Raw genomic sequence first — 18,260 nt, 5'->3', positions numbered from 1 at the left:
ATTTCATTCTGGAAATCACCTACACTCAGCACCCCGCTGTCAAGATGGAAGAGTAGCCTTGAACACACAAAAATATTGCTGCCTGAACAGTGCACTCCACCACCGCCCCCGGACAATTTGTCCATCGAAGCCACTACCTACCGCCGCTTTCAAACGAACTGATACCGACAGAGCACCCTCGTACACTCCACTCACACCGCCTGTAATTCGCCTCCTGCAAATTATATTCCCAGCCTTGCAATCCCTGCAACACGAGCTGGGGGTGCTCCCACACCCCTTCCCTTACCCTCCTCCTTCCCGAGCCATGAACAGTTGGAGGGCATGCTAGCCCATCTGGACTTCCGCGATCAGCTAGAGCTGGCCAATACGCCCCTCAATGCAAGGGCCACGCGGGCACTTTTAGACTGAGACTTCGGAGCACCATGGGTCATGAGTTACCTAACTTATGATTCAGACAAAGATTAGCCGTCCTCCTCCTGCACTGCTATAACGATTAAATGAGCTAAGTTCCCGAATTATGCATTCCTGCGCACATACAAGGCATTGAACACTTTGTGCTCTGGGGTACTCAGCAAAGAATGTTCACGCATTAATAAACGGCAGAAAATTGAAACACGAAACCCACTATTTTGCACATTCTACTTGCAAGCGGTGACATGATGAAGCGCCAGAGCCTTAGATAACCCTATCAAGGCTTGAAAGACAACGCTCCAATAAGGGAATTTTAGCCACTTCTAAGCGCATTTAGCGCATCCCTTCTGAGGGTATCAGTGTAATGACTGGCATACCTGATTTGACCGGATGCATGTGCACATTCAATTTCTAAAGGACCGCTATTTTTTTCATATAAACATATTGAAGTTTCAACCTATAGTTTCATTGTGCAAAGCCGCCACTGTTGGCATGCTGGCGACAGAAAAACGAACCTGCTACTGCACTGGTGCAACGGGCAGCTACAGCGTGACGTAGAGGGGCACTCACCTCCAGTACCGTTGAATTATGCCCTTGACGTAGACATTGAATAAATTACTTTTTGCTGAAACCTTGCGATGATTGTAGACAATGAGGAATCCGCTGAAGATTTAAGAAAGTGTGAATTAGCCGCAGAAATCTCAATGAAAATTCGATGTGGAAAACAAAGCTTGTTTTCACACGTCGGCATGGTTATCTTGGCGAAGGTGATATCACCGAATGCTACGGGGTGCAAAATGGTTTAAAAAATTATTTCGTAAGCATTTTTGGGATCTCACTTTTCACTGGTGAGATGCAGCTGCATCTGAACTCTTCGCATAGCAGCTCTTCGCGTATACTCCAAACTCCTCCTAAATTAATGACGGCTACCAATAACAAAGTATTTTTCATTCTTTTCATTTATGATAGTAGTATGACCGATTTCGAATCGCAACGTCTGCAGCCATTTGGCATGGTTTTTGACAGAGAGCACGACCGTATACGTGCACGCCACAGGCCTAGAAGTGAAACCATAACTTTCAAGATGGCGAGGCGACGATGGACCCATGTTATCTGCGCTATTCTGGACCGACGCAGTCAGGGAGGCAACCTCTAGAAATGGGCGGGCGCATAGTCGCAACGTATAGCTGAGACGTTGTATTACTTGACATTAAATTTGCTCAGGTAACATCTCGTCATGTTTTCTGTGCTCTCGATCTGTCCGCGAAGAAACCTTGCTGTTTTTCCCAGCGTTGTATGAGCAAGAAGTTTGGCTTGCCAACCACCTTAGTTACTCCTACGATGATCGTCTGAAGTTTCGCGGCATATTTCTAATTCCACTCTGTTTGTTTAGCAGTAGTTAGAATGCTGTTTACTTGTCGGTGTTACTGAAACATCGCATGTCAGTGTTGTGAGAAACGAACCACGGATACTACATCGCTGCTACACCAATTAGTGCGGCTATCCGTCGTGAATGTCTCTAAACACGCGGAGTCAATACACGTGAAATATGCGAGGGAGTAGAGAGCATGTTATACAGGAACTAACGTTGGTTTGTAAACAATCAGCCTACTTGATGAGTTGTTTCACAAAAATGCCATTTACTTTCAGGTGCACGCTGACGTCCATAGACTTGCCGATAAAAAATAGGCAGGAGCAATCGTGACGTAAAACATTGCCGAACACAGAGGTGAAGCTGAAGCTCAACTCCCCCCTCCACCTCATCTACCTTAAACTTATGGTATAACACGGGTTGGCTCGGCCGATCATGGAATGCAGATGTGTATTTGGCTGTCTGAATAGCGATTATTTGAGCTTACGCGGAATCGAACGGTGCTTCCCAACCCGTCGGTCAGCCCTTTCACAATGTCCTACAGAGAATCAAAAATTCAGGAAACAACTTACATTTTAGGGGTTTACTGCATGCACGGGGTTTTCTTTTTGTTGTTCCGTTGTTTTATTCCTTACGTTCGCGTCACTACTCATCATATTATTCATAATTTTTCCCGTGGGTGCTCACCAGGGAGAGATACTCTTCTACCCTTGCTCTCCCCAACCTGTGTCAACACGCTGCAGAAACCAGTGAGCGAAGAAGCTGTGATCCCAGCCGCACTATTTTTCCGCCCCGTCTCTCACAGACAAGTACTGGCTATATTGAGGCAAGAAAACTTGTTGAGCGGAATGCGACTTGGACGGTGGTAAGTAAACGTGCCAGACACCGTGAACACAAGTTTAGTAAATCTGCTAGCAATGCGTAATCTATGTGCTGGCCTAAAGGCGAATGAAAACACGCCAACATGGGAGAAAAGGGGGTGCACTTCTGCAAAAAATATAATCATGCACCCCAGTTGGGCAGTTCAACAAACTGATGTTAGGCGTACAAGCAGCTGAAACGTAACGCTCCCTCCGCTACAGTCCGCCGGCTGGTAGGAACTGCTTACGTGGCGGGAACATTGCAGAGTTTTGGCAGGCGATATTCCGTTCCAAGCTAGGTACAAGCCAGACACTTCCGGTGCGATACAAAAAAAAATTAAACGTGCGTATATGCCATGACCCACCCTTAATCAGACCTGGAAGTTAGCAAACCACCCTATGTGTACGAAAACAATCGGTTGAATTGAACCAACACAACATCTTACGGTAAAGAAAAAGCACGGGGTCTGCCAAAAATTTAGGTTCTTCTGGAACCGGAGCCCACGTCTTCCGCGCCAAAACCTGAGTTTTTATCCCTAGTGTACTCAGGCAAAACAATGGAATGATTGTTCGAAACAAAGCAGTAGACGGCACTGGTGCGTGCAGGAAGTGGCGGGCTTGTACACACAAGGAAATGAATCTCGCTTCTGGGATAGTAGCGAAAGGAAGGTGGAATGGGTAACAGCATTCCACAATGTAAGCAGATTGCTTAGCATCCTTAGAACATGGTGAAGTAGGACGAAGTGAACAGTGTGTGACAGGATTGCATGCAAAACTGCAGCACATAGGTCGTAGTAGATATTAAATGGACATTACCTAATGAAGAAGAACATGTCGACACACAACCAGGCATTGTTGACAAACTGGAATGGAAGATAGACAGCATTCTTTTGGAACTGTCGAAGGGCCTCTGGAGTAATGGAAAAACCAACGAGCGAAAATCAGACAAAGCACTGTAATGACTTTCGCAACACTGATAAGTAACTAATATTTGTTGCTTAGCGTACACCAGTATTTCAAATTCATTAGTTGAAACCTTGAAGGCAGCTCTTCTTCAGCTTTCATTAAATTTTCTCTCTGTCTCTTGAAGCCCCTCCTTGATTTCAGTGTGTGGAACTGAAAAATATACCGGTTCGGTTACGGTTTTGGTTCAGGCGAAATCATTTTGTTCCGGTTCAGTTCCGGTTCGACAAAATCACGTACCGAACCGGTTTGCAAACCGGTTCGGGAGCATGAACCGGTTCACGAACCGATACGATGAGTTGAATTATCACTGAAATTAGAAAAAAAACATTTAGTAGTTTAAAAACACAGTCAAATCAAAATACAAACAAAAATTCAAAGTGCTGCTGTTCAAGGGCAGTGGCGCAATTGCAAAGCAAACTTTAAACAATTACGAGATATTAGAAAAACAGATGAAGTGCCGACGATTTACCACCTACTTTCTCGCCCAGACTTTATCTTGTCCTAGCGACTATTCATAAAGCCACCGCCAAGAGATATGACGTAGGAATATATTTTCTGCCCTTTCCTTTTTTGCTGAAATCGCAATCGTCACTAGGGAATCGCCCACCACGCTAACCTTGAAGCCTTAAATTTAGGCCTGCATACTGGCGCGTTCAAATACCAGCGCTTAATACCAATGGCGCACATTTTTAATATTTGTAACAAAACAGAAAACTCTTACAACAGGCACATAAATACTTCCAATGAATTAGATCATTTGGTCACCCTGAATGATTTGTTAGCTGTCACCTTATCGAATGTGTTAGCCACACGTTTGTTAAAAGTAAGCTTTAGTTAACGCTCAGTCACTGCATTATTGCTCTGACCACTGTAATTCCTGTTGCGATAGCTATACCGGATGTGCGCATTACAATCAGTATGCCATCGTACTGCCTGGCCCCTGGCCATAAGTCCATGTGCTACATTGCGGAATCTTATAACAGATTATGCGGTTACAAAATAAAAGGGAAATTTGACGCGCGGAGCATGAGACTTTTTTGGGTAGACGCTGTTTAATTCGTCCACAGCAGTACTCCCCTCCGGAACGAGTAGCAGTAGAAGTAATGTAGCGAGTTGGGCAGTCAGTACAAGTGCATCTTCGAAAAAAAAAAGCGTGGGTCTGAAAGAGACAAAACTGCAGAACAAGCCGAAAAGATGATCGCTGGGCGAAAGGCGCAGTGTGAGGTACCGGCCTGCCTTTCTGCACGGGTCATCTGCTTTATTATTGTTTCTGCTTCCCAGACTGGCTGCAGTTTCTTGCCAAAGGATTATGTGCGCACCTTAACAGTTTTCCCTGACATATCTGTTGTTATCTGTTAAAAACGGAACTTGTCGACTGTACTGTCCCCAAAAACTGACCACGGAACTCACTTCCTTCGCATTGATGACACGTTTAGTTGTGAAAGGCAGGGCAAAGAAAAGTATAGAACAATATCCACGTTTTGGTGCTTTTTTTTTACTTATTCGGTTTTACTTACTTTTTGCGTAATATTTTAAAACAACGTGATTCGCCTTTTCTTTTTTGTTGTCTTCCGTGTAAACACATCTAAAAAAAAACTGGCGCATTTGATGTCCCGTGCTATGTCTCTGCTCCGAGGCGCCGGGTGATATTAAACGTGGATCAAAATCTCGATACCCGGACGTTCTCGATTTCCATCTACTTCAGAAAAACGGTCGGGGGGCAGAGGGATCGAGGCTACTTGTGGTCAGCAGCGAACGGCTTAGCCACTGAGCAGCTCCTGCGGTCACACAATTGTCAAGTATTGACAATTTGCAGGTGTCGGACCTTTTAAACAAATTATGAAATGCAAAAAGTTTGCACAGATCGGTTGCGGGCTTTCGCTTTTGCGCAGTGGAGCACTCCTGCAGCCTGATTGCTCCAATAAAGTCGCAGCTAGGGAAGGGCAAAGTCGTTCTATATCCCCTGCAAGCTGCGGAGAATGACATTTCATTTGGTCAGCTTGCACTACGCTCGCGCTTCCAGCAGCAACAGGTCATTGCTACATTGGTTCTTATTCATTTCCCCTGTTGTTACATAAAGCGTGATAGTGTTCAATTGCCTGGAGGGGAAAGTGGGCGAGCGGGTACGAAGTTGATGGTAAGTGAAAGAAAAAAGGCCTGAATTGCATTGGCTGTGCAATATTGTCGCGAAATTCATGTCCCTCCTTGACGGGTTTTCTTGCCGCTCGCCATTTTCGGGCCGAGAGGAGCCGTACCGCGTAGCGGAGAATGTTCTCGCCGCCATTGTCGCACCCGGGTCGGCTGGCCATGTGTTTCGGGGAGAGAGTTGGGCGAGACTGCCGCGGCCTGCAGAAGGCTGCGCCCCGGGAATTCTTGGAAGACGCGCGGCCCGGTGGACTGTGTGCGCGGTGCAGTGCGGGGTTTCCAGGGAGAATGGGCTGAGAACTGGTGGTGGCCGGACGTACGGCCGGGACGCGGCGTCGGCCTTGAGGGCTGTGCTGGGGAGGCCGAGCGACGACGGCGGTGAACTTCGGGCTCCCGAAGATTCCTCAAGGAGGCGACAGTGCGCGGCCGGAGTTCACCCAAATTGCGTCGCTGATCAGCGGCGCCCCACCACAGACGACCGACAGCCTCCGTCACCCCGGCGAGACCATCAGCCGGACCGCAGCTAAGATGTTCTCCCCTTCTCCACCTTTCCTCGGACTCTTCCTATTCATCCTCTGTGTCGTATTTCTCTAAGCGGACTGCACGGGCATATCCGCCTCCTTCAGTGCACCACGCGGTATGTGTTTCTAGCGGGCCTATTGTTAGTAGTTGGGGGAAGCCTCCAACCCCGCCTATTGTATACTCTACTGTCCCCTTCATTTACTGTCGTCTTCTCCTCGGGCTCGTAACGGCGTGTACCCTTTCTTTCATTGTGATTAATGTACTTCGTGTCGGTGTCTTGGCAGCTCTGACCCCAACGGGGTGTCAACTGCATTGTTTTATTAACTCGTCAAACCTTCTGTCTGTCTGTTTTGAATTTCCTGTGAATGTGAAGTAAAAGTCTGTTGTTTTGAAACTGTTTTCCTGTGCCCCGTCTCGTGCCTCACGCCAGCGGCCAATCAGGCGTGGACCTATCGCCGGTTAGCAGGTCCGAACCACATCCTATATTCGTATCCAGGGGGGAGTTGTTTGTCGCTCCTCCCGTCCGAGGCCTCGGCCACTAAATTACTGCCTCGCGCAATTCTGTGACAAATATCAACAACGGAAGGTCGAACCGTTTCGGCATGAACCGGTGAACGCGCCATTCGCAGCCCGGTCGCTCACCGAGCCGTTCAGTTGTACGTGTAGTGGGCGTTCCGTTATTTCTTTTTTCGGTTCAGTTCCGGTTCGGGTTCAGCGTGCTCAAAAAATAACGATTCGGGTTGGGGTTAAGTGCCGGCAAAAATACCGGTTCAGTTCCGGTTTTCGGTTCGGTTCGGTTTCGGTTCGACACCCTGCTTGATTTAGTAATTTTCATTCTGCAAGGACGGAAAATTCTGCTTATCCGTTGTGCCCCCTTGCAGAGAGGTTCCCATACAATCTCCCTTTTGAACTTCTAGCGCATAACGGTAAGCCATCGCGGTGAATCAGTAGGGATGGGGTGGGCTGTTGACACGGGGGGGGGGGGGGGGTGAGGGCAGGGGGTCAATTATGGCCTCGGCAGCTGTTTTTCTGTTGAACACGAAAGAAGAAAACCCCCGTGTGTCAAGATTTTGCCGAACGTTAAAGAACACCGGGAGATCTAACTTAATTCGTAGCCCTACACCGCCGCGCGCCTGATAGTCCTTGTGCAGCTTGAACCGCGTAAAATGTAAACTGGACTTATTTCTCCTTGCCAGTCACTCGTTCGATTAGCTACCGGCAATTCATGTGGAGTGTATCATAAGGCAATGCACTTTTTTTAGTCCGTTATCTCCAGAAAACAAATTTTGAAATAAAAATATGTTTTGAAATCACAATTTGTAAAGCCTCAACAATATGGCTTTATCCTTCTGAACCGCCGAAACCAAGGCACGCGCAAAGAGGTTTTTGTTTACGACACTGGCGATTAAGTATATCCATTTTCGCGAACGGGGCTCATATGTCCTTAATGAGAAAGTTTCACGTTTACGCGCTTAGGTGCATCAGCGTGATCTTCCAGGGATAACGTCTTCCGCAAGGAATGACGTGATTACATATGAAGCTACATGACAACTTGGAGCACAGGAATTAAGAACCACTAAGAATCCTACATGGGCTAACGTTTGTAGAAACTCCAGAGTGCTAATTGTCAGATGGTGCGTAAGCATGCTTTATAAGGGTATCATCAAGACACAAGCGTACATTTACCTCCGAGGCCCTAAAACCTGGGGGTTTCATTAATAGAAGGCCATACAAATCCTGTTGGATAAGTCATATGGCTGATGTGTAGCTATGGAGTGCTTCCCCACAAATTCTGGGTGATATCGCGTCAGAATGCTTACACATGAACAACTTCGCCTCGTACTCTCACAACTGTGCACATACAGAAATCTTATTAATCAATCTCGCCCACCCAGCAAGAGGTATTCATTGTATGATTGCCTATATGGAAAGGCTCGATTGGCAGTGTCAGCTGTTTCACTTTACAGCGTGCTTGGGGCTATGTGTGGATGTGAATTTCTGATCCCCAACTAAAGCCCCCTTGGTTGTGCTGTCTGTGAGAGAGAGAGAGAGAGAGCGAGAGAGAGAGAATACATTTATTGAGCGTCTAAATTGGGAGTCGTTCCTTATTCACTGGAGCCCATATGACGTCTTGGCCGCCTGCGCCCGGTCGACCTAGCGCTGGGTCGCCAGTGAGGAGCTAGACATCAAACTCTCACATTGCTCTCTAAAAGAGAGGTGGGGGGAAGGCGGGGTGATGGAGAAGTGGTGGAATTTCTGAGCTAAAGTCGCACTCCCCAATTATGTGGCCGAGTGTTCCAGGTTTTTTACAAAATTTGCATTCGGTCGAATATTGCTCCGGGAACATGAGGTGTAGCCTTGTTGAGTGGGGGAAGGTTCCAGATTGATTAAGGCGAAAGACCGTTTGCTGCTTCTTAGAGAGACTAGGATGAGGTGGAGGGAGTGTCTCTCTTTCTAGCCAATAGTGCTGCGTGATTTCCCTGAAAGTGATGAGCGGGCAGTACTCCACGCCTTCCTCCGCAGCCTGGTGTGCGAGTGCGCAGGCTTGTTGGTGGGCAAACTCCGTGATGTAAGGTAAACATTAATGCTTAGTTGAATTGATAATCGAAGCATTCTGTGGGTAAGATCTTTATTCCACAGAGCCGTGTACATGGGCGCACGCGGAATGTTTTGGAGGTTGTGTAAACACCATTTAAAGATTTAGGGCGTCAGTTTTGCGGTCGCTCTGGTAAGGTTTTACGCTGTCGCTCGCCTGCCTTCGTCACAGCTTCGAACGGTGCTTTAAATGTCGCGGCTGGGGCGTGGTGACATTGCGCGTGACACACTTGCCTCGTCGCGATTCTAAATAGTTTTCTCTTCGATTAACACCAGAAGTGTGCCGCCAATTGAGGGCGTCGGCGTGCGAAGCAAATACGTGAAAGGGACACGAAAGGATGAGCGAAATTTTGTTTAGACAGAAAGATCATACGTTTCTTAGCTCTCTCGGCTTTTGTTCGACGAGCAACTATGCGTTACTTGCTGAGAAATAAGCAAACAGAGCTGGAATTTCTCTCACCCGCTACCCTTTCATTTTTTAATGACGCAGCCATTGCGTCACAAACTAGGAGCGAAGCACCGGCAGCACCGGTGCTGCCTATAGTGTAAACGATGGCAACGGTAGCTTTTAAGCTTCCGAGCAATGGCGGGCTGCAGCTTGTTTCTCTGGTCAATAATTCGACGTTTATGACTTCACCGGCGGCATGAGAAGCGCTTTTAAATGCTCGAACGGCCGGTGTGGCCGACTACTACGGATTTCCAGACACCATCCAGCCGGCTGCCAGCGAAGCCTCTTTTGAAACAAGAAGCGCCGTTTCGAATAACAAGTTCGGCGTCCTAGGCTCCCGGCCAGACTCCCAGCTGGCACCGTCAGGAAGGCGCCTCCATTTCACGTCATCTGGCGATCACAGCCATCGCATATTCTTCTCTCGAGCGGCGCGAACCCACCGTGAAATAAACATTCTTCACGGCAGCGTGTCGGCAGCCGATGTTGCCCGCGCCTCCCCTCGCTCAAACATAACAAGCGCAGAGCGACGCACGCGTGACGGATTATCAACGGCGGTTCGAGGCGAACGGGCGGATTGGTCAGCTAGCCACTCACAGTAAGTTCATTTCACGAGCGATTATGTCCGAACCGGGCGCGCTTTATCAATAGCATCATTTTATAAAAAAGCTACTCCTTCTTGTCCTCCTCCTCTGTACGCGGAGAAGGGGAGATTAGAAGTCAGGAGGGCCGCTTTAACACTTTGGACCCTGAAACACTTCCAATAAGGGCTTTCACTCTATCCTTCGCGTCTGGAACCACTGCGAAAGCTATAGTTATCGCCAGCACGCAGCGGCACTGCTTAATTTCATCGTCGCACCAGATACGCCTTCCATTTATGTTTTGTTTTGTGGCTTTTTTTTTTAAAGTAGCTATCGAAAAGCGTGTATTGCTGCAACTGATGGAAAACCGGCCAACAGCCGCTACATGGCCTTAGTGACGTAAATCGAGCTGTCGAAGAACGTCAAGACCGGGAAATCGGATTGGATTGGAAAAAACTTTTATTGGACCGGTGGTTAAGGCCTTATACTAAGACTTCAGACCAGTGATCTCCCTACACCCCCCTAGGGGGTGTGTTGACCACCCTATTTTTTCTGGACACCCCCCCTTGAATCCCCAAATTTCACTCTTCTCAGTCCTTGTATGGACCTTTTTCAGTATCGATCTGCGCAAGCGCGGGCTGCCCGTCTGCTATTCATGGCAGTAGCCTGAGAAATGGCGAGAAATTTAAAAAAAAACTGAATACGGACCTTTCATGGTGAAAAATGAATTTCTCTAAATTAGTTTTTTTCTTAGATTGAATAAAAAGCACCGCCTCTCAGGTGTATATGTATATATAGAAAATGAAAAACGTACATCACGGGGATGAGCGTTTGGTTAACAGACGTCTTTACTAGTTCGCCTACTAGTTCAGCTTTACTAGTTCACGCCCCTAGTTCACGCCCCTAGTTCACTAGTTCACGCCCCTAGTTCACTAGTTCACGCTTTACTAGTTCACAGCTTTACTAGTTCACGCCCCCCCCCCCCCCCGAGCCATTGAGACACCCCCCCTTGATTCGATGCCTGAGGAAACCCCTGCTTCAGACTTGGCCGTAGTCGCCCTCACCGTCGCCGCCAGGCCCGAGCCTCGCTTCCCGTCATTGGCTCGCTCGGGCATCAGCGAAAAATGTTTTGGGGGAGTTTACAAGTTATCTGATGAACATAGCGCAGTAATTTTTGGCTGAGGTACTTTGCGACCCCCTATTCTAAGTACTGGGTGTGTTGGGTGACTACGTTCTGCGAGCATTTATGATTTCAAAAAAAGTTGAAGAAAGCGTTGCAGGGTCCCTTTAATCACCTGCAGTACATCTTGTTTCTTTCGCCGATTCTAATGAAGGCACTAGAGCTACCTCCTTCCAGGTATATTGCTTGCAGAAGCTCGGGCGCTGACCGTCGTAGGTTATTGACTTCGCTAACTGCGCAGCAATGCTTTTCGAAAACGGAACTTAAAGCATGATGGCTGACTCAATACTGAGGGAAGCAGCCTGTCTCGCAGTGCATAAAAGCTGTGTTTTTGAAGTACGATTAGCTCACGAAAAGCTTTGATTTGCATTCATTTCACGGGCTCAACCACTTCGGAACTGTTTATTTCAGGAAAAGAGATGCTTCTCCAATTAGCTCTCGCCATTCGCCACTTTTGTGACGTCACAAACCGTAGTACCCAAATGCGTACTGGGCGTCGTCCGGTTTTCACGTTTTTGGCGTTTTCTGCCTTATTAAACACCTGCTATTTGCGAGAATGGTGTATATAGGTTTGCGGCATTGTAATCAATAGATTCAGGCCAACTTGTTTCTACCCTTTAGTGTCCCTTTAAGCCTAGAGAGCTGTGAAAGGGCGTATGAAAGTACGGATGCGCTTAAGAGAGGGGAAAACTCCATTTGCGTTCTCGTGGAGCTGAGCTGTGAAGATGGTCATCGTGAAGGGAGTTTAAAAACGCTTTAAATAAGAACACCCGCACCGGCAGAAAGTCATCCTTTGCACTTTTTGTAAAAGTCGCCGCTTCGATGGAAAAAACAATACCCAGAAAAATGGAAACCTGTGCACTAATGTTTGGGCAACAACTTCTGTCTCCTGCATTTCCCTGCGCCATCATATTAATGTTGAAATCCCAGGACCATTGCAGACCACGTGCATACGCAAATAGTAGAGCCAACACCGTATCTGAACACGCTTGCAACATTTGAGGATGCAAAAAAAAATGTGCGTCTTGCATTTAGGCTCTTTCCAGCCACTCCAAGCCGATGACGCATTGATGGACACACATCAAGTCATGTGAATCTCACCCTACAGGCTCCAGTAACGAACGCTTCGGATCTCCATAAACACCGCCCGAACGCCCGTCGCGCCGTTTTTGCGTGGTTCAGGGTATTCTAATTCTCAAACCGAGCAAACTGCGAATTCTTCATAACCTCAAGTGAATATCGCTCCAGCTTATATTCGACATGTAATAGAAAAAGTTATCCCCAAGAGATTAAAAAAACATATGGTACTAAAACCACCACAGTCCCCCCCCCCCCCCCCTTTCCTAGGGCACCACCGACAAACTTCGCCCCAAGACTGCCTTCGGCAAATCCTAGATGAGATTGTGAACGAGCCCAGCCTTCCGTAATACAGAGGAGTATGTCGAAGAACTAGGGCGGACAGTTGTGGCAAGCGAAATTATTTGACAAGGAAAACCATGAAGTAAAACTTAGAAATCTCCAGTGCGTTCGTTTCGGAACGCCTGATTTGAATTCCATGCGCAGTTTTTTCAACAATATTTAAACATTGTTAAGTACTGTTTAACAGTTATAAGCACGTTAAACCGTCCAAATATGAAACAGGGATAAGTACTGTTTACTCTACTTGTGAGAGAGCCTTCGCTGACTTTGTGGGCATATTGCGAAATAGGTATATTACTCTAATTGTATTGTAACTTTGTCTCACATTTAGCTGGTATTACGGCTGGAAGGCTATATAGGCCTTGTACTCACGGTAGGTTCCGATGTCAGGGTAGACGTAAGTATGAAATGTGACCACCCAGAAGACGCCTAATATTCGCATCCCATTGAAGACCTTCAGTCGTGACTTAGAATCACCCACTTTGAAGACTGCACTGGTTGCCTTTGGCAGGGATAATGAAATGAAAGCCTTGAGCGATGCACCTGCAACAAGGAGAAGAAGGAAACATTTGATGGTTGTGGCATTTCCGATCATTCAATACCGCTTTAGAAAAATAATAAGGCATTAAAATTTAACCAAAATTTAATCTAACCTTAAAATTTAACCAAAATGTTCGCGCTACGTTTACCTCTATATGCAAGTCTATTTTCAAGTGCAAAGAAACAAGTCTGGCAAAAACAGTGAGAGAAAGAGTATCATATGGAGGCAAAATGAAGTAGATAACTAGTTTGAAAATAATGAAAGGTGGAAAAATGAACAATCCAAGCCATAAATCTGTACTGGCCGCCCTATGCATAAGCCGGTGGTAGCCTCTTTCAATTTTGTTGTTCTGCAGGGGCCTTCAATAATTGGGCATCGTCGTGTTGGGAGCAGAAGTAGATCGGCGTAAGCTTAAGGCACGGCTTGTGATAACAAAAAAATTTTGTCAGCCTCTATTCGATAACACAGTCAACTCTCCGCCCTACTGAGCCTCAAAATTGTGTCAGCCTTCTCATCCCTGTCCACGCCAAAGGTAAGAATGTCTAATCAAGATGCGAGATTTTAATTATGTAAGATAAAGTTGCGGCATCGGCGTGATTGAGCTGGGCTCGCGTTAAGGATCCCCAGCTGGTCAAAATTAATCCGGAGCTCATCACTATGGCTGGCTCATAGCCAAGGTGTAGGTTCAGGCTCGCAGAACCACACTAAACCAAAATTTTCACAACTATAGGTAGGCTCGGTAAAATAGAGCAATAATGAAGCTTAAAAAGCATTTTCGCCTATTGTAACCCCCAAAGCAGTTCTCTAGAAAAAACAACGGCTACAGGGCGTACTTGGCTTTTCGTCGCAGGTGCCATGGTCCCGCATGTAGCCCACAAGCATGTCGCAGGCGGTTGCAGTGAGAACGATGACAACGAATATACCAAGGACTGCTCTGAAAGTGGAATGCAACAATGAGGAATCACAAATTTTTGTTGTTTTTAATTACACTAAGTTAGCATGTTTAATTCATACATTGTGCGTGATTGATTCACAAGTCTTTAGAACCGAATCCCCCTCTTTGGATAACGTTTCCGATGCTCTACGTTTCTGCTATTGCTACAGCTCTGTTCTCCTTCATTTTTCTGTATCCTTGTGCGTGTATTCTTATGCGCGTGTTTGTATTCTTATGTCACACACGAAGCAAACGGCTGCTTGCCGTGCGTTCGCCAAGAAGCGGCAACTGGAGGCACCATTCAAGAAACAGACGGCGCTGATGGTGCACTGGCGCGACGCAGTTTGGAGAAGGATGGGCTGTTCCCAAACTTCCCCCTTAATGGCACTTCGAAATGCAGGAGCAAATGATGTTGCGGTCTGCTGGAAGGCGGGCGCGCAAAAAACTCGCGGGACTGGTTCGCGCAAAAAAATCCAGAATTTTCACCCATAAGGAGGTGCCCTCTGAAACCACGAGCAATTCCCGACACAGTATCAACCGCAGAAAAACAGACAATAGGTCAAGTTGACAAAAATTCCTCTCAAACAAACAGCGCTAATCCGGCGAAGGATAGAAAAAAGAAAGCACAGGAAAGGCATACACCAGAAGGCGTTCCGGTGTCCGCCCTATAGGCGAGGTATTTTACGCCTGCTGGTGGACCTTCCTCTCTTCCTAAAGAACAATAAATACATAGATACAGGCACTGACTAGCAACTGAGTCTTGTTTTTCAGTACCTGCCTTGCGCCGCCTTCCTCTGCGTGTTTCGTCGGTTTAGCGCTATTTGTTGTGAGATGAGCCTGAACCAGCCCCAGGGATTGACGGGCCTCAACTCCGTGCTGGCGCAGTTCACGTAGCTCTGAGTCAGGTTTATTACCTGGGTCACTATTGTTAGGTCCTTCGCAATTACAACCCCAAAAGCATCGTCGTCGATGTCTTCCAGGATGTGCTGGATATTCTCGGCATCAGTCATACAGTGGTCGACTTGCTTACACATGACTACCACATCTCCGGTACAACTGGTGAAATGTTCTCCACCTGTTTCGCGCGTCTGTAAAAGCGCTGTTCAGCATGGAGTTTGCACACCCAGGGCGACCGTATACTTCTGAAAAGACAGTCTTAAGAACAGTGCAGACATGAATGTCCGCTTTACGATACCTATTCCAGAGATTTGCCACAACCGAAAAGTAGAATAACACGCTACTGAGTTTAATCGAGCCGTCCCGTTTGCGGTGCTTGCTGACGCCCTGGTATGACAAAGGCCAATCTTCATTGCCATAGATACCCGTGCCGCCGAAAATGGTGGGACTCCGCTGCCGCAGCGTGCCAGAGCTGATCATGGGCGCGGTCGCCCACTGTTGTTGAGTAGCGTTTGAGTAATCAGCCAAGATAGTGTTGGGAGAGCCCCATGGGGCTCTCCCAAAACTGAGTATTGAATTATTCAGTTTTACTGTGGTCGACACTTGACCTCGTTCCCGGCCCACTCCAACAGATTATAATGCAGTGAATCGGAAAGGCAAATCAGACAGAGACAAGGAAGAACTATGGAGGCGGTGCCTGCTTAACCCGCAGAGGGGCCAGCCAAGTCCATGGCTATCACACACGCCATCTGGCGGCCTGACGTCTTCTAGGAGGAAATAACTTTATTGCGTCCAAAGGATGGGCCTATTCAGGCCTGTGGCGCCCCTCTCATAACTAGAAAGCGCAGTATGGTGAGCGGTCATTATCGCCTCCATGCACTGCCTCCGTCATCCTAACATCGTTTTTCCTATTTTATAACGCGCCATATTCGTAATAATCACAATTGGCTCGTTTTAGGTGCGGAGCACCTCAGTACCGCACAATGTCCGTCCGCGCCCATGCGCATAGCATTTGCAATTGCAGAAAATCACACAAGCACCGGCAGGATTCGAGCCTGTGTCTGATAGATCACCGAAAGTTAGTGTCAGTTGTCTTACCCTTTGGGACACTACGTGTGAGATAGCACCCAAGAGACAAACGGCTTACTCCCTCGCGTGTAACGGTGCGTAGTACCTTAGGACCTCCTAATGTCCGTCCGCGTCCATCCGTGCGCACACCACCATCAAGGGAAAATCAAGCGAAATTACATTTGAGCCGTGAGGTGCAGTTTCATTTAGGGAATAATCGAGGTGCAACTCACGGCTCAAATCGAATGACGGTCGGGGCGCACAAATCGGATGGATGTCACTCGGGGCGCAACTTGGATGTCATTTCGAGTCCCCGTTCTCTGCACCACCTCGCCATCATCCACGAAGTGGAGATGCTGCCATTTTTTACCTGGCACACTCCTCTACGAATAAACGTCATTCGCCGGCTTCCTTCATTTCCCTCTCAATATCTAGGGGCCATGAAGACAAAATGCAAACTTGGTTCATTACAAAAACTGCTTCGTCCTTTTAACAATAATAACATTTGTATTATGAACTTCACACATATGACTTTGATATGAAAGAGAACAGATGTACCAGTTGTGAACCCCCCATACTTTCTGGCGAAATCTCTGTGATGTCACAGAACCTTGTTTGTGGGATTAGCGACCACTGGCCAAAGTCACCGTCAAAAACATGACTGTGCTATTCCAGTGAATCCTGTAGTTCCGTTTCATTGTGTCGACGGAACCCGTAAGTGCAGTTAACACACTAATCTCTACTCTCTGAGTGTTTCGCGTTATTGCGTCACTGCTGGTGGGATGTAGCGCGAAATTTGAAAGTTTTTTTTTCATTATCTTCGCGTTTTTTAGAACAAATACGTCTTTCATTGCTAGAACAGAGCTGAAGGAGTTGCCAAAGGCTGGTTCCTTCAATCCCACACCGGTTGTGTTTAGTCGCCATGGCCAATTTAAGGACATGAACAGTTATAACTTACCCCAACCCCAGGATGCGCCACCTAATGTCCCCGAGCGCCTCTAGTAATTCAGCTCAGCGGCTGTTCCCGAGTTGAAATTTGGCAGGTTCCAATTCCAGAGGCGACCTGTGTGATCCCTATGGTATTTAGCACCGTTTGCTCTACCGCAGACCTCCCCACAGCCCTGGTCGGGTGCACACCTGCTGTGAACTCAGGGCTAAAAGTGGGGTCGTTAGTTCATGTGGAGTCAGCGGCCTAATATTGGACCTGGATGGTAAGATGAAATCTTCGCGAGGGATGACAATTGTATATCAGGGAGACTGCCTGGTATAGTTGCATCTAACTAGTGTAGTCAGAAAAGGTATTCGGGATGTCGTTTTATACCGGGACAGCAGCTTAGCAATCCTGGGGATAAGCTATCGACCTCCAGTGTTCATCGGAACATCTCAAGTAAAGCAAAGTCGCTAAAAGAAGACGCCATGAATGTTGCCATGATAACACTAACGACTTTAAAAGATGGTGGGTATAAGGTTTCGCAGCCATGAACTGATAGCTGCAGCACGGAGTCGGCGACGCCAAGCGCTCACCTGATTAGTTATACATAACATAAACTGGTCCGTGTACGTATGTACGTTTGTGGATATATTTATTTCTTTATTTCACAAAGACCCTCAACACACGCTAGGGAGGCTACTACATAGGGTAAGAGAATTATACTGGTGTCTCCAAAATTGTAATCATAGCCCAAAACGAGCACAAATGACATTAAAAATTACATCGCATCAGCGTAAATAAAGCCTATTCTCGAATATTTATGAATATGCATGTATATGTATTTCAAATGAAGGGGCTCGTTAAATAAACGCAGGAAGTAAGTCTAGCAGTTTAGGACGCCAGGGAAGGCAAAGGGAAGGGGGGTCCGTGATTCGTCATTTCTTCTTCTTGAAACAGGTATATTTTTGAAATGTCTTAAAGATAGATAGAAAGCGGGGGGAAGCCGAACCCACGACCTTCGCAATAGCGGTGCGATTACATAACAACTAAGCTACCGGGCAGGCGGTGTCCCCCCAGCCTTTCTTTGGGGGGGTATTTATGTGAATGTTATGGCTTTCTGTGCCTGCGGTGAAGTGTCCAGCGGCACTATATATAATAACTCAGGGTGAATAGGACCTTCCTCTTTAACCTAACGCCTTTAATCGCAAACCTTCTTCACAGCCACGTTCATCATCGTGCTGTCTGCAACGGATGCACATTTTTGGTTATATTGACAGCATACTTTTACGTTCACCTGAAAGTTACAAATAAAACGCAGCAAAAAAATTGGAATGAATGTGCGATGTCCCTGGCGTATATAAAGCATGATTTGCGCCATCAGGCACGAAGTAAG

The 18,260-nt window shown here is 47.1% G+C and overlaps 1 protein-coding gene across 1 annotated transcript in view; it reads right to left on the bottom strand.

Annotated features, from left to right (window-relative positions):
• LOC144137801 (nose resistant to fluoxetine protein 6-like) overlaps window positions 1-18,260 on the bottom strand; it is a 113,844-nt gene that overhangs the window by 33,466 nt on the left and 62,118 nt on the right. Inside the window, exons 5-8 of the mRNA XM_077669793.1 lie at window positions 13,871-13,971; window positions 12,869-13,039; window positions 3,460-3,553; window positions 982-1,074 (exon numbers count right to left, since the gene is read on the bottom strand). Of these exons, the coding sequence (XP_077525919.1) occupies window positions 982-1,074; window positions 3,460-3,553; window positions 12,869-13,039; window positions 13,871-13,971 (459 nt within the window). The remainder of the gene's footprint in view (window positions 1-981; window positions 1,075-3,459; window positions 3,554-12,868; window positions 13,040-13,870; window positions 13,972-18,260) is intronic.

This window comes from Haemaphysalis longicornis, unplaced genomic scaffold, assembly GCF_048455015.1.
Source record: "Haemaphysalis longicornis isolate Haplotype H1 unplaced genomic scaffold, Haemaphysalis longicornis Haplotype H1 scaffold_1, whole genome shotgun sequence".
Lineage (NCBI taxonomy): Eukaryota > Metazoa > Arthropoda > Arachnida > Ixodida > Ixodidae > Haemaphysalis > Haemaphysalis longicornis.
The sequence above is the reverse complement of the archived record's forward strand: the minus strand, read 5'-3'. Positions and strand labels throughout refer to the sequence as shown.